This window comes from Eubalaena glacialis, chromosome 12 (assembly GCF_028564815.1).
Source record: "Eubalaena glacialis isolate mEubGla1 chromosome 12, mEubGla1.1.hap2.+ XY, whole genome shotgun sequence".
In the NCBI taxonomy this organism is placed as follows: domain Eukaryota; kingdom Metazoa; phylum Chordata; class Mammalia; order Artiodactyla; family Balaenidae; genus Eubalaena; species Eubalaena glacialis.
The window spans coordinates 18,402,649-18,425,535 of record NC_083727.1 but is presented as its reverse complement, the minus strand read 5'-3'; the positions used below and the strand labels follow the sequence as shown (position 1 = coordinate 18,425,535).

The 22,887-nt window shown below is 34.0% G+C and overlaps 1 protein-coding gene across 4 annotated transcripts in view; it reads left to right on the top strand.

Moving 5' to 3' along the window:
* The window catches only part of STXBP5 (syntaxin binding protein 5), a 169,079-nt gene that overhangs the window by 101,234 nt on the left and 44,958 nt on the right, over positions 1–22,887 (top strand). For 2 of the 4 annotated variants that reach the window (XM_061206751.1, XM_061206750.1), the window contains exons 12-19: positions 671–818; positions 1,022–1,089; positions 1,353–1,393; positions 2,254–2,474; positions 2,965–3,143; positions 8,189–8,314; positions 11,024–11,175; positions 20,814–20,879. In XM_061206751.1, coding sequence (XP_061062734.1) covers positions 671–818; positions 1,022–1,089; positions 1,353–1,393; positions 2,254–2,474; positions 2,965–3,143; positions 8,189–8,314; positions 11,024–11,175; positions 20,814–20,879 — 1,001 coding nt within the window. Of the gene's footprint in view, positions 1–670; positions 819–1,021; positions 1,090–1,352; positions 1,394–2,253; positions 2,475–2,964; positions 3,144–8,188; positions 8,315–11,023; positions 11,176–12,268; positions 12,353–20,813; positions 20,880–22,887 lie in introns of all 4 variants that reach the window. The other 2 variants (XM_061206753.1, XM_061206752.1) reach the window with 2 other exon arrangements.

Here is a 22,887-nt window from a genome sequence, read left to right as displayed (position 1 = left end):
CAAGCTTTTCTTATTCTCTCTTAACCAGATGTATCATATCTGATCTATAAATTCTCACCATAGCTCCCTTGCAACTTTTTGTGGTATTTCCCATATTCTGCTTGTTCGTAGATGATAGTATGTTTACTTATAAATTTTTTGAATGGAAGAACATTGTATTACTTACTTGTATTTCCTGAGAGATAATCATTTAATATGGTTTTAAATGAGTTTACCCATTCAGTATTTCAGTGTTTCTCGAATGGAGGCAATTTTGCCCCCCAAGAGATATTTGGCAATGTCTGTGTAGACATCTTCTGTTGAGGGGAGGGGAGCTACTGGCATCTAGTGGTAGAGGACAGGGATCCTGCTAAACATCCACAATGCACGGGACAGTCCCCGTAATAAATTATCTGATCCAAAATGGGAATAGTACTGAGATAGGGAAACCCTAAAGTGTAAGTGAACAGTATTATTTACCTTACTTTAAGGCATTCCTAAATTCACATCAACTTAGTGTATGCTACCTGTAATAATGAATTTTTTTTTCTTCTTGAAAATAACAAGACCATGTGGAACAAAGGATAACTTATTATTAAATAAGTTTAAATATTTTTTTAAGTTTTCATTGTTGTATTAATCACAGGTAATAATTCATTAAGTTAATATTTTTCTTTTCCTGTTGTTAAAGATATCCTATATTTGAAAATCCCTACCCTTTGAGTATACATGAATCCCCTGTTACATGTTGCGAATATTTTGCTGATTGTCCTGTGGACCTTATTCCTGCACTTTATTCTGTTGGAGCTAGACAGAAACGTCAAGGTTACAGCAAAAAGGTACTGAACATGAGTTTTAGTAATTACTGTTACATTTCAGCATTTTATATTTATCACCTCGGAGTGGTTGATAATGATACCTTTTCTAGAGAAATTAAAATCCTTTTTGAATAAGAAGTATGTTGTTTACTCTTGTCATAGATGTATTATGAAGATATATAGTATCCTTGGAAATTGCTTTGTACAATAATCTTTTCTTATAGGAATGGCCCATTAATGGAGGCAATTGGGGCTTGGGTGCACAAAGCTACTCAGAAATAATTATTACAGGGTAAGTAAAAGTCCATTTTCACCTAATGAATCAATAATAACTAAATATGATTAAGACTACATGAAAATTAATTGGGCAGGTAGTGCTTGCAGTAACATAATAAGAAATAAGTTATTGTATAGAACCTGCCAGTTTACCCTAAATTTTACCTTTTTCCTCATTTCGGTGACTGTCTTTTTAAGTAACAATATATTTAACTTCAAAGAGAGAAATAATGTAATTTTTTTTCTTCAACACATTCTTAACTCACTTGCTTTTCACAGGCACGCTGATGGGTCAGTTAAGTTCTGGGATGCTTCTGCGAGTAAGTATTCTGAATCGTGTTTGTTACATGCTCTACAATCATTGCTTTTATATAGCCTGTTTTGTAATGATTGCATAACCAACATTTAATTTGAAATTTAGAGACTATAAATTTAATACCTGCTTTATCAAGTATATGAGTTTAGAATTTATAATAGATAAAGACATTTTAAGGATGTTAATTAGTAAGTCAAGAATAATTTTCAGCAGAAATACCCAAGTCCTTTCTTCAGTATTTCTTCAAACCTTCTCTTCCTAACTCAGAGATAGGAAAAGCAGGAATATGTTTCAAATCAACAGAAATCTGAAAAATTTTAATGCCTGATTCTAAACTTATGTCACAGAAGTTTGTGTTGTCTTTGAGAAATATATATGGTCGCTACATTAGCAAAAAAGGAAAGAATGCTTTGAATGAATAATGTTTGCAATTAGAATCCAGTTAACTCAGGGTATATTATGTTTCATCATGTAGAAGTGTTAGATAATATTGGTACCCTTCAGAGAGAAAATATGTAGAAAATAAATCTGTAAAGCAAAATATGTGCCTTATTATTTTTATTATATTTATGCAATTTTTTTAACAAAATCTTTTTGTTACTCATTTTTTTTTCAGATAAGTCACCATTATGATGAATTAAAATTTTTTTTCTTTTTAATGAATACAATGAGTACACCTTTTTTGGTCAGTGAGTACAGTGAATGCATTATGTAAAAGAATAGTAGAGAAATGTAGACCTAGGAATAAAACTGTGGTTCAAAAAATATAGTTTATTTTCCTTACGTGGTATGACTGATTAAATATTACCTGATATTTATTCTTTTTATATTAAGATATCATATTTTATCTTTTTTTTTTTTTAGTAAATCTACAAGTATTATATAAATTAAAGACGTCTAAAGTATTTGAAAAGTCAAGAAATAAAGATGACAAGCCAAACACAGACATTGTAGATGAAGATCCGTATGCCATTCAGATCATCTCCTGGTGTCCAGAAAGTCGAATGTTGTGCATAGCTGGAGTTTCAGCTCATGTCATTATTTATAGATTCAGCAAACAAGAAGTGATTACAGAAGTCATTCCGGTAGTAGTCTCTTAATTAGTTGCAATGTCAGATGTCTGACATCTTAAAGTTTTAGAATTATTTAGGAGGTTCTTTGCAGTCAGTTTTAAAACACCTCAGTATTTACATTGCCATCTATCTTCTGTGACAAAAAGTCATATTTCTTTGTATATCTTCTTACTGAACATTTAAATCTTTAAATATATTCTGTTTCATTTAAGGAAAGCTAATATAAGTATGAGCATACTCTAATTTAGTATTAACAGGAGTGCCATAAATTCTAAAATCGTAATGCATGTGTGCGTGTACTTGCACACATATACACGATCATTTTTAAAAAGCTGAGTCAGGAACATTTTTTATCTTTGCTAAATCCTTACTTTTAGAAATCTCACTAAATTTTTCCTTTAATAATGTTCTTTCCACTGTAGTGTACGTGTGTATATGTATAAACTGTAATAAAATGAACAGTAATTATTAGGAGAGGGTAAACTTTTTACTTTTACAACAGATGCTTGAAGTTCGATTGTTATATGAGATAAGTGATGGGGAATCTCCAGAGGGTGAACAAGCACCACCTTTGCCGACACCAGTTGGGAGTGCCAATCCTCAGCCCGTTCCTCCTCAGTCTCATCCTTCTACCAGTAGCACTTCATCTGATGGGCTTCGTGATAACGTCCCTTGTTTGAAGTAAGTTATCTCAAAATACAGGTGTTTTGGAAGTTATCTTTTAATTTAGATAAATTGTAAGCATTCGTAAAGTGAAGTAACATCTCCCTGTGATGGAGTAAAATGACGTAACCACATCTCTTTTTATGTTTCGCCGTGGTTAATTCAACTCCTTTTTTCTGTGGCACCAAGAGGAATATGATTCCATTCCATGATTTTATCCTTAAAGTACTAAGATTTGATGTCTAAACATACTGGTAGATGAGCATGGATCTTTCCTCTATATAAAGCTTCGTCTTCTAAATCCGTCATTGTTTTTTAGTCTGGATTTATATGTGGATCAAATGTATATTTAGGCTGCTTTCTTCCACTCTGAAAAATTCTGTTTTTTCAGTCTTTAGAGATTCAGTTGTTGGGTAATCATTTTCTTGTCTTTTGCTGAATCTTCTCTAGCATCACAGTATCATTATTTGAATGCCTTTATTGTGGAAATCCAGATTTGAATACATTTTGCTTTTTTACAGGAATAAATTGGACAAAGTTTATTTTTCCTTTTTTTCTGTCCAATTTATATTATTGAGTGGTTAAATTTTGTTAAGCATACGTGCCTTAAATATGGCACAGAAAGAAAAGAGGAAAGAATTAAAATCATTGAAGGAGTTCATGAAGACTTATTAAAAGTATTACATTTACGGAGAAGTCGCTTAGGGCAGTTACTGAAAACTGGTCGTGGAAAACGTCAGAGATTCAGTACAAGAGTGGGAGACAGAAGCCAGGCTGTAGTAGGTTCAAGCTGGGGCCGGTGGTGAGAAAGACAGTTTGCATTTGTTAACAGAACCGGGCTTTATACTGTTTTGGCTTTAGATCTGCTAGAATCTTTTATTGGTGAATGGTTCAGCAGTTCCTGTGGAGAATATCCGTGTAATCAAAACTGCATTCACCCCAGAGATAAGGCAGATTGGTTTATGTGACAATCACTTGTGATATAAATCTATAGAAAAGTAGAGTTTTTTTTTTTTTTTAAATCTTCTTTATACGTTTACATGAATTTGAGATTGTGTGTTCTATGCCAGTGGTTCTCAAACGGGGATGATTTTGCTCTTCAGAGTGTGTTTGGCAATGTCTGGAGATATTATTTGTCACAATGGGAAGAAGGGGTGCTACTGGCATCTAGTGTGTAGAGGCCAGGGATGATGCAAAACATCCTACGGTGCGCAAGACAGTGCCCCGCGACAAAGAATGACCCGGTTCAGAATGTCAGTAACGCCAAGGATGAGAGACTGATCTGACCTAACGAATATAAGCATTGAGGTTAAGCACCTATCAGTACATTCTCAGAAAGGTCTCAAGTTTCTCCTCCCTCTCTCCCCCCTTCCCCTTCCCATCCCCTTTCCCCTTCCCCTTCCCCTTCCCCTTCCCCTTCCTTTCTCTCTCAGGTATATATACACACACCTCCTTTCTGCTACAGTCTGGCATATGTTTAGATAGAATGAGACTTGGTAATAAAAGAATTCTACATCTTTCCCTTTTGTTACTTACTCTGTACTACTTTACTTTAAACTTAAATTTGTAAAATTTTTGTTAATGCCATGTCTTCTGATTTTAATGTGTACTTCTGCTTTTTGTCAATTTAATTTTTATAAGCATATAAAGTACAATCGGTCTTTGAGGTTTATTTTGGTAACGTATTTCTGGTAACAAGTTTGAGATTTTTGTCTAAAATCCACACATTCACTAGTGACTTTTTTAAATCATAGGCAATTTGAGTTATATTTCTTTTTTTTAACCATTTTAATAGTTTTCAGGTTAATGCAGTTATTTATTAACTTCACATTGTTTTAGTCCACAATCTCAAAAGCCAATTTTTAAAAGTCAGAAATATAGCTAAATTGATGTGAAAATAACTAATACTTAGATTTTTTTTTGTTTGTTTTTATACAAAATGTTTTTGTACATAATTGGGTTGGGGAGTTGTTTTTTTTTTTTTTCTATTGAAGTCTAGTTGATTTACAATGTTGTGTTAATTTCTGCTGTATGGCAAAATGATTCAGTTATACATACATATATATATATTCTTTTTTTAATATGTTTTTCCATTATGGTTTATCATAGGATATTGAATATAGTTCCCTGTACTATACAGTAGGACCCTGTTGTTTATCCATTCTATATAGAAGAGCTTACATCTGCTAACCCCAGCCTCCCACTCCATCCCTCCCTTTACGTAATGGTTTTTCTGAAGAAACATTTTAAAAGCAGCTATTCAATTTACTTCTTTTACCAATAAAAGTTTGGTTTTATTTAAGTATTTTAGTTGTGCTTTTGCAGGGTATTAGTCCAAACCTACAAATTATTTTGAAACTGCAAAGCCTCCAAACATTATTTTGACATTTAAAATACATTTGTACAAATTACAGAGCTTTTTATAAAAGTTCAACCCTTTATCTTTAAAAAGTAAACAAATTAATTTGTATATATTAAAAACATTAAAATGGTAACTTGCATATAACCATTGTAGACATTAAACGTAACGCCCACCCAACCCCCATTTTGTATTTTTAAAATCTAACATATTTCATCATTTCTTGATTCGGTTTCTAATTTTTTACCAGTTGGGGATTTTTCAGCAAGTTTGACTTATTTTTGCTTAAGAACTTTTTTGTTCCTTCATACTAAGTAAAATAAGAATTCCATGACTTCTGTGTGTCTTCATCACTTACATCTTAAATGTGCCCATATATGCACTTCTAAAATTATCCCCGAATGCCTGTTCCTGCTCTTGAGAATCTAATCTAATGTGCACATTAAATATGCCAGAGGGAGGGTAGACACTTCCTTGAACCTTATCTAATTCATACAGGGAGAAAATAGCACACTCAGACTCTACAGGCTGTGCTTATATCAACAGAGGCTGTCTCTGGTGGAGGTGAAATGCTACTCAGTCTTTATTTTTGTCTTTCAAGATGGATGGCTGTAGTCAAGCAGTGGGTGTTTCCCTGAGGGAAATCAGAACTTCTGCATCAGCCAGTGTAGTGTTCTGAGTGTATTAACTTGAAGACTTTGCACAGGCAGATGTGACCGCAACTCAGTTTGTTTTAGGGGTACCCTCGGTGATTCACGTTTACTCTGAAATTTGGACAACATCCTGACCCTTTTCTTACCTAGAGTGAGTCTAGCAAGTAGGACAGCAAAAAGTCTGGTGTCATGGTGTTCTTCACTAGAAGCACCAAGTAAATGATCTAAAAGGTTCTCTGAGTTTAGTGTCAGGAGATTGAACATCGAATAGACTTCCTGCTGTCCTTCCTTTATATACTCACTCCAGAGCAGAAGCCCCAAGAATTGTTGGAGTAACCAGGCTTTATATATGTTTTGCAAGAACAATTACTGGAGAGAGTCTGTGCAATCAAAAATGTTCTCACTTTAAAGTAGAAGTAGATTTTTTTTTAATAGTAAAAGTAGTCACACACAAATAAATTGCTCACATTTAAAAAAAATTTTATCTTCCAAAATCACTTGAAGTTTGCAAGTATGACAGGGTATTATATCTAGGTAACTTTATTCCTTAGAAAGTCTCACATTTATAAACCACCCCCTTCACTCCCTCTAACATGCTTATAACAAGTTTAACCAGTATAAGTTTTGTATGAACTCACTCAGTATAAGTGAGTATAACTGTTTGCTGAATAGTTCACTTGAAGATCCTACCATCACCTCAAAGTTAACCACATCTTCCTCTAAAACTAGCTCTTCATCTTGACATCTTTTTTCTCTTTTTTTTCTTTTTTGGAACTTAGAATCACTGTCTTCTTTTTCTCCCCTCCTCTATCTCTAATCAGCCTCCAGCTCATTCATTCATTCAGTAAATATTGAGTACTGTCTCTGCCGGAGTATTAAAAGTAACTGCAAGGTGTCTACCTTAATGGAATTTACAAGCCCTTTTGAGACTTACTTCATGTGTTTGAAATCTACCTTGTTATTTCACATCACAAGAATCACAGGAACTTCCACATGGGTCTCATTGTACTTCATCTTGCATACCTCTACGGTTAATCTTTCCAAAATATTTCTTATAAATCTTCACTGGCTTTTAATTCTTTAATAATGAAAATATATTACTTTTGTATAATCTGACCATTGACAAAACTCTTTCATAGGCACTCACAGTGCTGTCATACTGTGATTAGGTAATATTATTCCCACTTCTAGACAGGAAGACGACTAGTAAGTGGCAGAACCAAGACTCAAACTCTAGCTTTTTTGAGAGCCCTGAGTTCTTTCTACCAACATCAAACCTTTGCAGCTGGACCTTAAAGACCCTGTAAAGTCTGGCCCTGGCCTGTCTCGCTATAGTGATTTTTTTTTTACTGTTACTACACACACCTTCCACTGTGACCAAACTTAGACACTTGTTAATTTTTGACTATGAGTTTTCCTACTTCTTTATCTTGTTGGCATATTTTTTGCAAAAGCAATTTTTTTAACACTATGCAGCAGTTATTAAGGGAAGAGTCTGTGCAATCAAAACTACTACCAACTCAAAGTCAAAAAAGATTTTTTTTTAATAGTAAAAGTGGTTATACAAACAAAAATAAATTGCTCACATTTTTTATACTTTTTCCTTAACTCCTTATGTTTTGGGCCAGTTTTCATTTAGTTATACCATACCTTTTTCAAGTTTTAAGCCTACTTTTCTAACTTGGATTTTTTTCTCTAACTTGATTTTTTTCCTCTTAATACCTAAGTGGCTGCTTCTCTTCATTCTTCTCCCCATCCTTCCCTGTTCTTCTTTCATCCCTCTCTACCCACTTCTCCCCTTCTCCCCTCCCTCCCCAGTTTATATGTGGAACTTACATATAATTTCTTATTTTTGTGATTTATCTAGGTGTTTCATCTCCAACTAGACTAAATGATTCTAGAGGACAGGATTCTGATTTTTACATTTTTTATATTTTACAATTTTATATATAAAGTTATTTTTTATATAGTTATGCATGACTTTATAATTACATAGGCTAATAAGATAATTGAAGATGGATTAACAGGTAACATGTTTTCCTTTCTTACAGAGTTAAAAATTCTCCACTTAAACAGTCTCCAGGTTATCAGACAGAATTAGTTATTCAGTTGGTATGGGTGAGTGGAGAACCACCACAACAAATAACCAGTCTGGCAGTTAACTCTTCCTATGGATTGTAAGTATAATTTCTGTGTTTCTCGGTCTCTTCATCGTATTCCATGCATTTTTATATTTTTAAAAAGAGAACGGATGATCTTTATTATAGTATCACTTAAAAAGATGTTGTGTAACTTTAATTTCAGACTAAACTCAGTGTTTATTTGGAACATAGTTCTGTTTTGAATAATTTACTATGGATATGCTTATACTGCTTCCTGATTTCAAGTTAAATATCTTACGGACCAGTGAATCTATCCTCTCCTGGATGTACTCTGAGACATAATTTCCTTGTAATGTTTGGTATAATGAAGGTCTAACAACATCAACCCAGAAGACTATGTTCTAAACTGATTCTATAAATGTTGAACCATAGCTGTATAATTTGTTCTTTCTCCTTCCATAGTTAACTTGTGTAAATTGTAAAGGCATAGTAATAGTTAAGTAAAGTATTCATCTATACTACAGCTGTATTTTTATTTATCAATTCATGCCTTCAAGTATATAGTGTTAGTAGTACATAGTTTTTATTATAATAGGATAGATTGGTTTATTTTTTTAATAAATAAATAAATTTATTTATTTATTTATTTTTGGCTGTGTTGGGTCTTTTTTTTTTTTTAACATCTTTATTGGAGTATAAATGCTTTACAATGGTGTGTAGTTTCTGCTGTATAACAAAGTGAATCAGCTGTACATATACATATATCCCCATTTCTCCTCCCTCTTGCGTCTCCCTCCCACCCTCCCTATCCCACTCCTCTAGGTGGACACAGAGCGCCAAGCTGATCTCCCTGTGCTATGTGGCTGCTTCCCACCAGCTATCTATTTTACATTTGGTAGTGTATATATATCCATGTCACTCTCTCACTTCGTCCCAGCTTACCCTTCCCCCTCCCTGTGTCCTCAAGTCCATTCTCTATGTCTGCGTCTTTATTCCTGTCCTGCCCCTAGGTTCTTCAGAACCATTCTTTTTCTTTTTTTTTTTAGATTCCATATATACGTGTTAGCATACGGTATTCGTTTTTCTCTTGCTGACTTACTTCACTCTGTATGACAGACTCTAGGTCCATCCACCTCACTCCAAATAACTCAATTTCGTTTCTTTTTATGGCTGAGTAATATTCCATTGTATATATATGCCACATTTTCTTTATCCATTCATCTGTCGATGGACACTTAGGTTGCTTCCATGTCCTGGTTGTTGTAAATAATAAAAATTAACATTGTGGTATAAGAGAAACCACATGCTAACTGTTCAGTCCAGAGCTATTTATTATGTGTAGGTCACTGTCTCCTTCCCTGATTCTAGCCCTAGGGACTCATTCATCTTTCTTCTTCCTCCTTATAGCTACTACCACCTACTCTATCTCTTGCAGTTGTGCACCCAACTAAGACTGGCTGTAGTCTGAGATAGTATTCTCTGATGTCTTTTATTTGGGCCCCACAATGTATGAACACAAACGTTCCCCTTTTTAATATTTTACTGCCCACAGCCATAAGAGAAACAAACAGGGAATAAGAAAAGGAACCAATAGAAAGTTTCAAAGAAAGTTGCAAATCAGTTGATCACATGCCCCATTGGGCTCACAGTTGTGTTTTGTTTAGCCTTTTTTGTGTATTTTTAAAATTTGAACTAGTTGCCAACACTATTTAATGTGAAAATCCATATTTAGAGCTTTAATTGAAAAATTTGATTATCTGGCCCATGTCTCCATTCCTGGTCAGCAGTAGTCAGCAGGAACTGAGTTGACGCTTCCCCTCTTTAGATGGCTTGTCCACTCTCCATTTCACCACAGTCCTTAGTTGGCCTGTTTTACTTACTTATATAGCCCGTCTATATATTTTAGCTTTCAATTCCTGGCTTAAGGGATCTTAAAAGAATAAAATTCCTTTATTCATAGTTGCTTTATTCATAGTTGGTTTGTACTTCCCAATTCACAATTGAAAAGGTATTTGGCATAGTCCAAAGGGAGGCCTCCAAGATTTATGCTTTCTACTTTTTATTCTTTTTTGTTGTTGTTGTTGTTAATTTTTATTTATTTATTTATTTATTTATTTTATGGCTGTGGTGGGTCTTCGTTTCTGTGCGAGGGCTTTCTCTAGTTGCGGCAAGTGGGGGCCACTCTTCATCACGGTGCGCGGGCCTCTCATTATCGCGGCCTCTCTTGTTGCAGAGCACAGGCTCCAGACACGCAGGCTCAGTAATTGTGGCTCACGGGCCTAGTTGCTCCGCGGCATGTGGGATCTTCCCAGACCAGGGTTCGAACCCGTGTCCCCTGCAATGGCAGGCAGATTCTCAACCACTGCGCCACCAGGGAAGCCCTCTACTTTTTATTGACTGTAGGGATTACCAAAACTTTTCCAAAGGTATAATCCCCTACTTCCCTAGTGGAAGGGAATATCTTCCCCTGAGGGGTTCAAAATACCCCTAAGTCAGAAAAATAGATGTCATATTGCCTAAAGTGGAGATTTATGTCCCTGGTTAAGTTTCAACTCCTATGCCAAATTTTTTCTTTATTAATTTGTAATCATTAATATCTACAGAAGATCTGCACAGTTCCATCAGAAGGCGTATGTAACCTGTATTTGCATGGCCGTAATAGTGTTTTGTTTCAAAAGGAATTTTCTTAAAGACCCATCATGATTTTTTAGCCCTGTAGACTGCAATACATTTTCTCGTAGCTGTTTATCTGTGCTAAAATATTTGCTCTTTCACTATTCCTAGGGTAGTTTTTGGCAATTGTAGTGGCATTGCAATGGTTGACTACCTCCAGAAAGCAGTACTCCTCAACCTGGGCACTATTGAATTATGCGGCTCCAGTGATCCTTATCGGAGAGAACCCCGATCTCCTCGTAAATCTCGACAACCTTCAGGAGGTAAGAAGAAAAAAGTCCTGAGCTTTAGGTTTTGCATAAATGCTGAGTTACTTCTGTGAATATAAGTACTTCCATTAGGTAGATAGCTTGTCTGATTTCATCTGTTTGTATAAACTGTATCAGCCTTCTTTTTTGTTTTGTGTTGTTATTAGCTTATGCTTTTGTTTTTAATATTCTAGGATTTTATTTAACATTGGGAAAGAACCACAGTTTCAGACTTCTTTAGCTAAATTATAATGACAGGAAAATTCATCCCATTATTACAGAACAAAAGTTAATTTCACAGTTCTGTCCCTTTTATTGTTTAGTATTGTGAGACCAACAGTTTATTGTTTTGACTATTTAATTCAAAGGACTCATTTCCCATGTGAAAAAAAAATGTAGATGCAAAAGTGAATTTGAACTCTATGAAATACAACGTTCTCTGATAGCTTTGATTCAATGCAAGCCCCGATCCATTAAGAATTCTCTCCATAGCATTCGTTTGTGTTTGCTAGGTAATTAGTCTTATTTTAAATGTTTTAATACTAATTCCTCATGGAACACATGTATAGTTAGCTGTTTATAATAGTACTCCTCGCCTTTTTTTTTCCAAACCTCATGGCACAGACAGAAAATGGCATTGGATCTCTGGCATATAGGGATATATTAATGAGGCCTCTAGCAGTAACTGGCCTCTGGGCTCCAGACTCCCCAGGACCTGCCCAGCTGGACCAGGGATTGAGGGGAACTCCATTTGGGGCAGACTTAACCTAACCCATTTGCAGAATGCCATTGGGAAGCTCTGATCTATACTTCCTAACTCAATCTCTCTGAATTAAAATTCTTTCTGAGATTCATTTCTCAGTTGCTTTCAGGACATTATTAGCTGGTACTAAATACTTTTCATAATTCATGAGAGAAGAAAAGAAAAAGGTGATGGGATGTAGACCTTACTATCATTTTGGTGATAGTTGAATATTTTTTTCTGTTTTTGTTTGTGTGATCATTTTGTCATGTGTTATCTTCAGCAGAAATTGTTGTCCCAACCATACCATTCTAGTATCTTTGTCTCCTTTTTTTTTTTCCTTCTGCTTTACATTGCTTCACTAAGGTATGCTGATTGTGACTTCTTGCATGTGCGGCGTTTCTAGCTTATATTCTGAATCTGTGAAAAAACTCCGTTCTTCTTTTTTAAGTAAGTTATTTATTCCATGTCGGTAAAGTCATGACAGTGTATTTTGTCTGTAAAATTATTTTTTCTCATTTATTTTTAAAAGAGCCTATTAAAGCATCCTATATCGAAAATAATATACTCACTATTTAAATTCATCTCATAATATGTATATGAAAACAGCTATTGAAATGTTTGTGTCGCAATCCAGTTTCTTTATAAAGCAAAGGAACTAACATTTAGTGTCAGAAAGTTAAACATTGTCTTGATAGAGGAGTAGTAAAAGTTTTATTACTCCTGAAATTAATTAATTTCTTTTCTTGTTGGTACCTCATCATAGTTTACATAAAATTACTAGAAATTAAATACCTAAATTCATCCAAGGATAGAGACCAGTTCTACCATGTGATTTTAAATTTTTTTTCTTGAATTCCATTGCATGCTACTTTATTCTGTAGTAAACCTTACAATATTATTCATATTATTATTTGCTTCATTTTGTATTGAAGAGTAACATGTTTAGGCACAAGAGAACTGCTTGAGTTTTCATCAGTTTAAGATATTTACTTATTGTTGTTATGCTCACTTGAACAATATTTAGGATTATGTTTTAAATAAAAATTAAAAGAACATTATTTTAAAACATTAACATTTTAAGAATATTTGTGCCTTCTAAAACATATTATTTATATTTCAAATAAAATCAAATGTAGAATAATTGGTACTAAAATTCTTTAACTGCATTGATACGAAAATGATATTTTTGCTAAAGTGTGTATTTTATAATATGTTCTTGAAGTGTAGCCCAAGTACCATGAAATTGTCCTTCTATCTTTTGTAATAGATCGGTATGAATGGAGAGATTTTTTTTTTTTGCACCTAATAGGTGCTAATATATTTTCGTAAAGAATAAGATGGCACTCAAATTATTTTATAAGATAAAACGTTACTGTTTATGTTTAAATGTTTTATAGCTGTATAAAATATCTACAGTATTTTCATAATAAACATTATGAAACTGTCACAGGGGCAGGTAGTGATAAAGCATTTCAACTACCTATATGTATATCTGCTGATAGTCTTAATTCTGTTAAAAGTGAAACGTGATAGTATACGTCTTGTTTTACTGGCCACTTTTTCACTCAGTGAAGGACACAAAAAGGAAATTTCTATTCTGAATATAGTATCTAATTAATGATGTGAAAGTAATAGACACATGAGAAAAAGTGCTTACTTAGGCTTGGAAATATATAAATATAGAATTTAACAAAGAAGGAAATTAGATGCACAAAGCTGTATCTAGACTTTAGGAAAAATATTTTCAAAAGTTATAGAGAGGAGGCTCTAAAACTGAAGTTTTGGGCTCTACAATTGCAGTTACTGTCAAGTCGTCAATATTTTTGATAAGACAGTAAAAGAGAAATAGCCCAGTAGTACTAGTTGAAATTTCTGTCTTTGTGTTTCTTATAAGAAATGAAAGAGACTATATAAGAAATAAGGGATACAGTCAAGGGTGGATAAAAATGTTGCATAGATCAATAAGTACTGTGTTGAATTAAGGCTGAATTCCCCAAAATGAGAAATATAACAAAATGTTTGGTTACAGTGAAAACATAGTTAAGGAAGGATTAGGACACCACTTTAAGGATGATTTGCAATGATAGTTGAAAAATAGAGTATAGAACTAAATCACTTAGTTTCTCAACTCTCCATTAAGAATGATTTTTCTCTCTGGAAATTATGAAAAATAATAAAGAGAAATTAAAGTTTAAGCCACATTATGCAAATAAGGCAAACCAAGAAATAATGAAAAGATATCAAGAGAATTTGTAAAGAAAATTTGTAAATGGTACCCCCAATTGATGAAGGTCAAATATTTTACAAATCAGTAAATTTGATTTACAAGTCAGTCAGAATTCTAGAATGATTTGCTAAGTAGTTGATGCCTTACATGCATATTGAAAATAGAGATAATAATAGAAGTCAGCAGGAATTCACTAAAAGTAAGTTGTTCCAAAATCAGCATTACTTTTTTAATCTGGTAACTACATTGATAGTTCATGGCAGCCTGTTGACATAATATTTCCTGAAGTTAACTGGGTATTTGATAAAGAATTCCATGATACTTTTGTGAACCAGACAGGTGGAAGTGACCTAAATACCTAGTTCAATTTGATGGTTGCAAGATTAAATCAGGAGTCAGCAAACTACAGTCTGCGGGCCAAATCTGGCCCATGGCCCACTGCCTGTTTTTGAAATACAGTTTTATTAGAGCAGCACCATGCTAATTCGCTTAGGTGTTATCTATGGCTGCTTTTGTGCTTCAATATTAGAGCTGAGTAGTTGCGACAAATTGGCCCCAAAACGCAATCTGGACCTTCACAGAAAACATTGCCAACTCCTGGATTAAAGCATGGTACCTAGTGGGTCGGTTTGTGGCCTGATACTAATTTGATGTAGTGTGCCTCAGTTAGTGGATATGTAATACTGAATAACATATGATTATGCTTTGTTGAACATTTTAAATAGTTAATTAAACTTCCTGTTTAAACAATTGAAAGAGAAGGTGTGCTTATTTTTGCTGTTAAAAGGATAACTAATACATTTGAAGGCAGAATAAAAACCCCAAAGGTAATTATAGGTAGAAATCATAAGCTTAAACCAGGGAAATGAAGTTTATCAGCAATAAATGTTAAGTCCTGTGTTTAGATTATAAAGATAATTACATGTATACACAACAAAAAACTGGCTCAGGCAGTTGATGTGAACATGCTTGGAGGTTTCGTTGTTAGTTTAGGCAGATTTGTGTTAAATCTCAGCCCTCTTTTTATGTGTGTTACATTAGAGAAGATGCTACTCTGAGGCTCAGAGTCCTCAAAATGGGGGTGATCACCTCATAAAGTTAGTGTAGTTATTAAGTGAAAGGGCATATGTAATGTGCCTCATCTTGTGACTGGAATATTGTTGGCGTTCAAGTGGCTGTTCTGTTACCACAACTTAAGGTATGCCAATAATATGACATAACTGCTGAATATACTAGCATGAGAGATACAGAAGATTTTAAGTTATCCATTTATATTGTATTTCTTCCTCTTTTTAAAGCAGGCTATAGAGAAAACAATTTTGGGCCCAAATGTACTCAAGAACTTCTGGCCAGTAAAATATCTATTACAATGACAATGAAATTGACTGTCTCTAGATGTAATTAGGTGCCTGTCACTGAATAAGATACCTGAAACACTCAGTGCCTCAGTTTCTTCTTCTGTAAAATGAGGATAATACTGTCTGCCTGATTGGCTTCAGTGAGAGTTAAATGTGTCAAGCACTTTGTAGTTGTCGTTTATTACCAGCTAGCTAATTGGGTTGGGATACATTTGAGCAAAACCTAGATAACTGTATTGCTAGGAATATTGCTTGAAGGGAATCTGGCAGCAACAGAGAAAATGGATTAGATTATATGCTATGAAATCCTTTCATATATATTCATTCAATTATTCAATAAATATTTATTGAGCACCTACCATGTGCTATGCACTGTTACAGGTAATAAAACAGACAAAAATCTCTGTCCTCATAGAACTCACATTATACTGGAAAAGACAGAAGTTTTAAAAGATAGGTAATGTACACTAAGTTGCATAATAGTGCCAAAGGGAAAAATAATTAAATGAGGGGAATTTGAAATATCAGTGACAAGGGTATTACATTCTAAATAAAATATCTTGAGCAAAGGTTTAAAGGAGACAGCTGTTTTCCATGAGGATGTCTGTAGAGAGAACATTTCAAGCAGAGAAGAGCAAGTACAGTGGCTCAGAATCAGTGTAACTGGTGAGTTCAAGGTTACAGTGAACGGTAAGTGTGGCTGAAATAAGGAGAGTAAGGGAGATGGGGAAGTACGTAGAAGGAGAGGAAATAAAGTCAGAGAGGATACACCATGGTCACATAATATATACCACAGTCATATACCATAGGATCATATACATCAACCAGTCATGTGGAGCTGGACTTCGGCTTTTACCCTGAGTCAGATGGAAGGCACGGAAGGGGTTTTTAGCTCATTCAATAATTTAATATCTAAATTAAATTATCACTATCACACTCTTTAATTTAGCTTCTTAAATGTTTCTTCCTAGGCTATTTTAAGAATGGGAATTACATCTCATACTACATTTTTATAGAGTTTAGTAGCAGTTGACAAAATACCAAAGGCTTTAAGTTTCAAATTTTATTTAGTACCAGGCTCATTGTAATACTGGACTATATAATCACTACTATTTATTTATTTACTTAATTGAGGTATGATTGACATGTAATGTTATATTAGTCTCAGGTAGACAATATGATGATTTGATATTTGTATACAGTGCAGAATGATTACCACAGTAAGTCTAGTTAACATCCATCACCTTACGTAGTTTAAAAAATTTTTTTCTTGTGATAAGAGCTTTTAAGATCTACTCTCTTAGCAACTTTCAAATATGCAATACAGTGTTATTAACTGTGGTCATCATGGTATTCATTACATCTGCATAGCTTATTTATTTTATAACTGGATGTTTCTACCTTTTGACCCCCTTCACCCATTTCTCCTCCCATCCCCCGCCACCTCTGGCAACCATCCATCTTTTTAGATTCCACATATAAGTGAGATTATATGGTATTTGTCTTTCTCTGCCTGACTTACTTCACTTAGCATAATGCCCTCAAGGTCCATCCACATTGTCACAAATGGCAAAATTTCATACATTTTTATGGCTGAATAATATTCCATTGTATATGTATAACTCATTTTTTCGTCTGTGCATCCACCAGTGGACATTTAGATTGTTTCTATATATCACTACTGTTTAAAGACCTGCTATCTTAGTGTTTTATCAAGAAAAAGTTTATTTATATATACAGATACTTTGTCAGAGATTAATAAATGCATACCTGTAATTACATCTGTCATCTTAGAACTGTAAAGACTAGTTTTATTTTTTTTTTCCAAAATCTTTAGTGTGATGAAAGTTAAAAAGAAAAAAAAAAAACTACTTGTCATTCAAAAGCTTCCTATCCAATGAAGACAAATAATATATAGTTCAAAATAGAAAACACTCCTCATAAACCCAATTCAGTACTCAGTGTTCTCTAAATGTTACTGTAAGAGCTTTCTTAGGGACTGTAGAGGTTGTGACATCATGAATTTTACCAGAGGAATAGAAAAGCAGATACTGGTCATACGTGCACATATCTCAATATCATACCTGACAACTTCTGAGGCCTAGACATGCAGCCTCTTGTATGTTGCCCAGCTATCCCAAGCTCCTGGTGTGTGTTTATTTGTAATTTTTAAATACTTTGGAAGAATTCTTTTCATTTCAATCTCCAAGCAAATTAATTTCCATATGGTTTACTTTGCATTTTGCCATGTCTTATAGTTTTTGTCTATAGCGTAAAATACCTTGCTAGGGTTTCTCCTAAGAATTGAGGCCATCCTATAAGATAGATTAGTTTTATATGATTCATGTATATATATGCGAAAAGAAAGTATTTCTTTAGAGCTCTTTTAAAAATGTGATAGTATAGTTTTTAAGAGTTACAGCCCTAGAAGATAAGTAATGTGCAGTACAGGCATACCTCGGAGATATTGCAGGTTCAATTCCAGACCACCACATTAAAGCAAATATGGCAATAAAAGCGAGTCACATGTATTTTTTGGTTTTCCAGTGCATATAAAAGTTATGTTTACACTATACTGTAGTCTGTTAAGTGTTCAGTAGCAATATGTCTAAAAAAACACAATGTACAGACCTTGATTTTAAAATACTTCATTGCTAAAAAATCTAACAAACCATTATCTGAGCTTTTAGCAGGTCATAACCTTTCTGCTGGTGGAGGGTCTTGCCTCAGTGTCGAAGGCTGCTGACTGGTCAGGGTGGTGGCTGCCGAAGGCTGGGGTGGGTATGGTAACTTCTTAAAATAAGACAGCAGTGACGTGTGCTGCATCGATTGGCTCTTCCTGTCACGATTTTACTCACAATCGAACCCTCTCAAACCCTGCCGCTACTTTATCAACTAAGTTTATGTAATATTCTAAATCCTTTGTTCTCATTTCAACAATCTTCCCAGCATCTTCACCAGGGGTAGATTTCATCTCAAGAAACCAGTTTCTTTGTTCATCCATAAGAAGCAACTCCTCATCTGTTAAAGTTTTATCATGAGATTGTAACAATTCGGTCCCATCTTTGGACTCCCTTTCTAATTCTAGTTCTCGTGCTGTTTCCACCACATCTGCAGTTACCTCCACTAAAGTCTTGAACTTCTCAAAGTCAAACATGAGGGTTGGAATTAACTTCTTCCAAACTCCTGTTAATGTTGGTATTTCGACCTCTTCCCATGAATCACAAATGTTCTTAATGGTATCTAGAATGGTGAATCCTTTCTATATGGTTTTCAATTGACTTTGCTCAGATCCATCAGAGGAATCACTATCTATGGCAGCTATAGCCTTACAAAATGACATAAATATACTATATGTAATATATATATATACATATATATATATAAAATATATAATATTATTTAAGAAATATAATAAGATGTGAAAGTTGAAATTACTCCTTGATCCATGAGCTGCAGAACGGATGTTGTGTTGGCAGCCATGAAAGCAACATTAATCTCATAGTACATTTCCATCAGAGCTTTTGGGTAACCAGGTACATTGTCAATAAGCAGTAATATTTTGAAAGGAATCTTTTTTTCTGAACAGTAGATCTCAACAGTGGGCTTAAAAGATTTAATAAACCATGTTATAAACGGAAGTATTGTCATCCAGGCTTTGTTGTTCCATGTATAGAGCATAGGCAGAGTAGATTTAACATAATTCTTAAGGTTCCTAGGATTCTTCAGAATGGTAAATGAGCATTGGCTTCAATTTCAAGTCACCAGCTGCATAACCCCTAACAAGAGAGTCATCCTGTCCTTTGAAGCTTTGAAGCCAGGCATTAACTTCTCCTCTCTAGGTATGCACGTCCTAGATGGCATTTTCCAACAGAAGGCTGTTACATCTACATTGAAAATCTTATTGTCTGGTATAGCCACCCTCATTAATTATCTTACTAGATCTTCTGGATAACTTGCTGCAGCTTTTACATCAGCCCTTGCTGCTTCACTCTGCCCTTTTATGTTATGGAGATGGCTTCTTTCCTTAAACGTCATGAACCAACCTCTGCCAGCTTCAAACTTTTCTGCAGCTTCCCCACCTCTCTCAGTCTTCATAGAATTGAAGAAAGTTAGGGCCTTCCTCTGGATTAGGTTTTGGATTAAGGGAATGTGGTGGCTGATTTGATCTTCTATCCAAACCACTGAAACTTTCTCCATATCAACATTAAGGCTGTTTCACTTTATCATTCATGTGTTCACTAGAGTAGCACTTCTAACTTCCTTCAAGAACTTTTCCTTTGCAGTCACAACTTGGCTAACTATTTGGCTCAAGAGGCCTAGCTTTGAGCCTGTCTGGGCTTTTGACATGCCTTCCTCACCAAGCTTAATTATTTCTCATTTTGAATTTAAAGGGTTAGGGTTATTAACTGATCTACTTTCAATATTGTGTCTCAGGGAATAGGGAGGCCTGAGGAGAGGGAGAGGAATGGGGGAAGGGCGGGTCAGTGGAGCAGTCAGAACACACACATTTATCAACTGAGTTTGCTGTCTTACATGAGCGTGGTTCATGGTGCCCCAAAACAATTAAAATAGTAACATCAAAGATCACCGATCACAGATCACCATAACAAATGTAATATTTCAGACTTTTTTATTATTATTATGAGAATTACTGAGATGTGACATAGAGACACGAAGTGAGCAAACGCTGTTGAAAACAATGGTGCTTGTAGGCTTTCTCAATGCAGGGTTGCCACAACCTTCAATTTGTAAAAAAATGCAATACAAGCAAAGTGAACAGTGCAGTAAAACAAGGTATGCTTGTATTTTAAATATTGCAAACTTGGAAGCACAAAATATTTTCTTAATTATTATTCAGTGATATTTAAGGGAGGTACTTGAGATATACTTAGGGGAAACCACTTTGAGGTTTGAGTTGAGAGTCCTTATGATGTAAAAATCACCAAATTTATTACCAAGTATTTATTCTCCTTCAAGTGAAATCCAATAAGAAGTATGTCATATGCCCTCAAATTGCCAACTTTAAACAAAATCCTGTGTTATATCTAATGTCCCTGAAAAATAGCAAATTATCTCTTTTGGAAATTGTTTCTTATTTGTTTAACTGATGACTGCTGTGTTAGTTTGAGATGTTTTAATGTCAGAATACTCCTATATTCTTATCTCAAAACTAATGAGCATAGTATCAATGCCAGCATAGTCTGCTAACCTGCTGGGTTTTTTTTTAAATGGACTGTCATTAAATACATACTGTAAATAGGAGGTAAAACTGCACTTATATAAACTTGTGGTGTGATTTGGTTTTGGTTTTGTTTTTTAGCAGGTCTGTGCGATATTAGTGAAGGGACTGTAGTCCCAGAAGATCGCTGCAAATCTCCAACTTCTGGTAATTTGGTTTTTATTTTATTAATAATTATAATTCTACAAAAAATACAGCTTGTCAAATTTTTATAGATAAGCGTTTAAAACACACCTACAAGGAACTTTTGTGTCACATATTTATTCTTAGAATCATAACTGTATTCTTTGCATTCTCATTAAGTGAAAAGAAATGCATTAGATAAAAATCTACAGCTATTACCTGTTAAGAGTCGTGTAACTGTTTACTTAGCTTTCTAATATTTACACTTTTTTGGGAAAATGTATTTTACTTCTTACCATTGGATCGAAGGTTTCGTCATCTACAGTTTTGTCTTTGCTCTCAGCATGCCTGGAGTCATCTGGTAGAATAGTGCTCTAATCCATGAATAATGTTCACCTAAATGTTATGAAAGATTTTTAACACTTATTATCTAATGGTGACTGTGGACAGTGAGAATAATTGTAGACTAGTTACATTTGTTTTTGTTTTTGATCAAAGTAATATGAGATATAATTTTATATCTGTAATAAAGCATTTGTCCTTTCTTATCTGTATATTAGTCTCATGTAACCTATGTATATATTAATATTTCAGAGTAACATTACTTTTTGAGTCTCCTTACAATTAAGAGGATCCTGAATTTACTATTTTTTTTAGTGGATTGAAACTGCTAAAATTTAATAAGGTTAACTTCATAATTTTAACTGACGTATTTATTAAATCATTCTGGCTGAGAATTTTCATCAGCTTTCTACTGGAAAGATTGTTCTTAACATAAAGTAACACTGTTCTTAGACAGATTTTGATCCTTGAGTAGGTAGTTCTACATCAGAAATAATTTTAAGAATGGGAAAAATTGAGAGGTGCATTTTACTTTACTCCCTCATATTTCAGTTTATCATTCTGTTAGATCTAGGACCAATAGAACTTTTGTGAGGTTTTCTTTTTAAAATTGCATTTTCCTGATATTGCTCAAGTTAATCATTTCTTTTCTTAAAATATATGCACCTTCTGGTTTTCTTAATATTCAAATTTCATATTTAAGTACACTCATTACACTAATAAAACATATGGAATACAGGAATCACTCATATCATTAGCCCCTAATATTAAGGCTGAACGTTGGTAGAATAACATTGAACAAATAATATGGAGCAATACGTACTTCCCATCTCACAGGACTAGAGTTATTTCTGAATATGATTTAGAATTATAATATCTCTTAATTATTACTGTTCTTCCTCCAACCATATACAGTACTATTCTGATCTTCTCACCTTCCCTAAAGGCCATATGAATGCACTTGTCAGTATGTTAAGACTATAAGCCACATTTGATAACTTCGACATGTGATATATTGTCTTTCATTATATTAAATGACTATCAAATGTGTTTTAACAAGATTCAGCCCAAGTAAATTAATACTCCTTTTCACCCTAAGTCAGACTTTCAATAGGTGTATATTTCTAGCAATTTGGAATAACCCAACAAGAGGTAATTGTAGATAAATATGTAAGTACATTTCAGCATAATTATTCAATAGATAAATATAAAAAAATGCATACTGGTAAAAATCCTCCAGGTTCTCTCTTGTACCAGAGAAACTCAAACATCATTCAACATTTTCAAATATACTGTGCTCTTTGGTTCACATGAAAAGAAAATATAGTTTTAACGTGCAGAAATTTGTATGACACCAGGCATATTTTTAGGTGAGTTTGAAATGCAAAGTAAAGACTGTAACCTCAGAAATCATTGATAAATCACAAATTCTCATCTTTAGATATAAACTTTTAGTTTATTTAGTTTAGTCTTTGATTATGCTCTGAAAGAGCGAAGAGTTATCTGAAGAGTTATATTCATTCATGCATATCAGAAAAGACTGCTTTTAAAAAAAAAAACCACACTTTGGTAGACAATAGTTGTACCTAATACATGTTTCATATACCAGGAGATGGATGTCAGTCATGCATAAGTACTAAGAACTACCATAGAAACTAAAATAAAGCTCTGGAAATAGTTACTAGAAAAC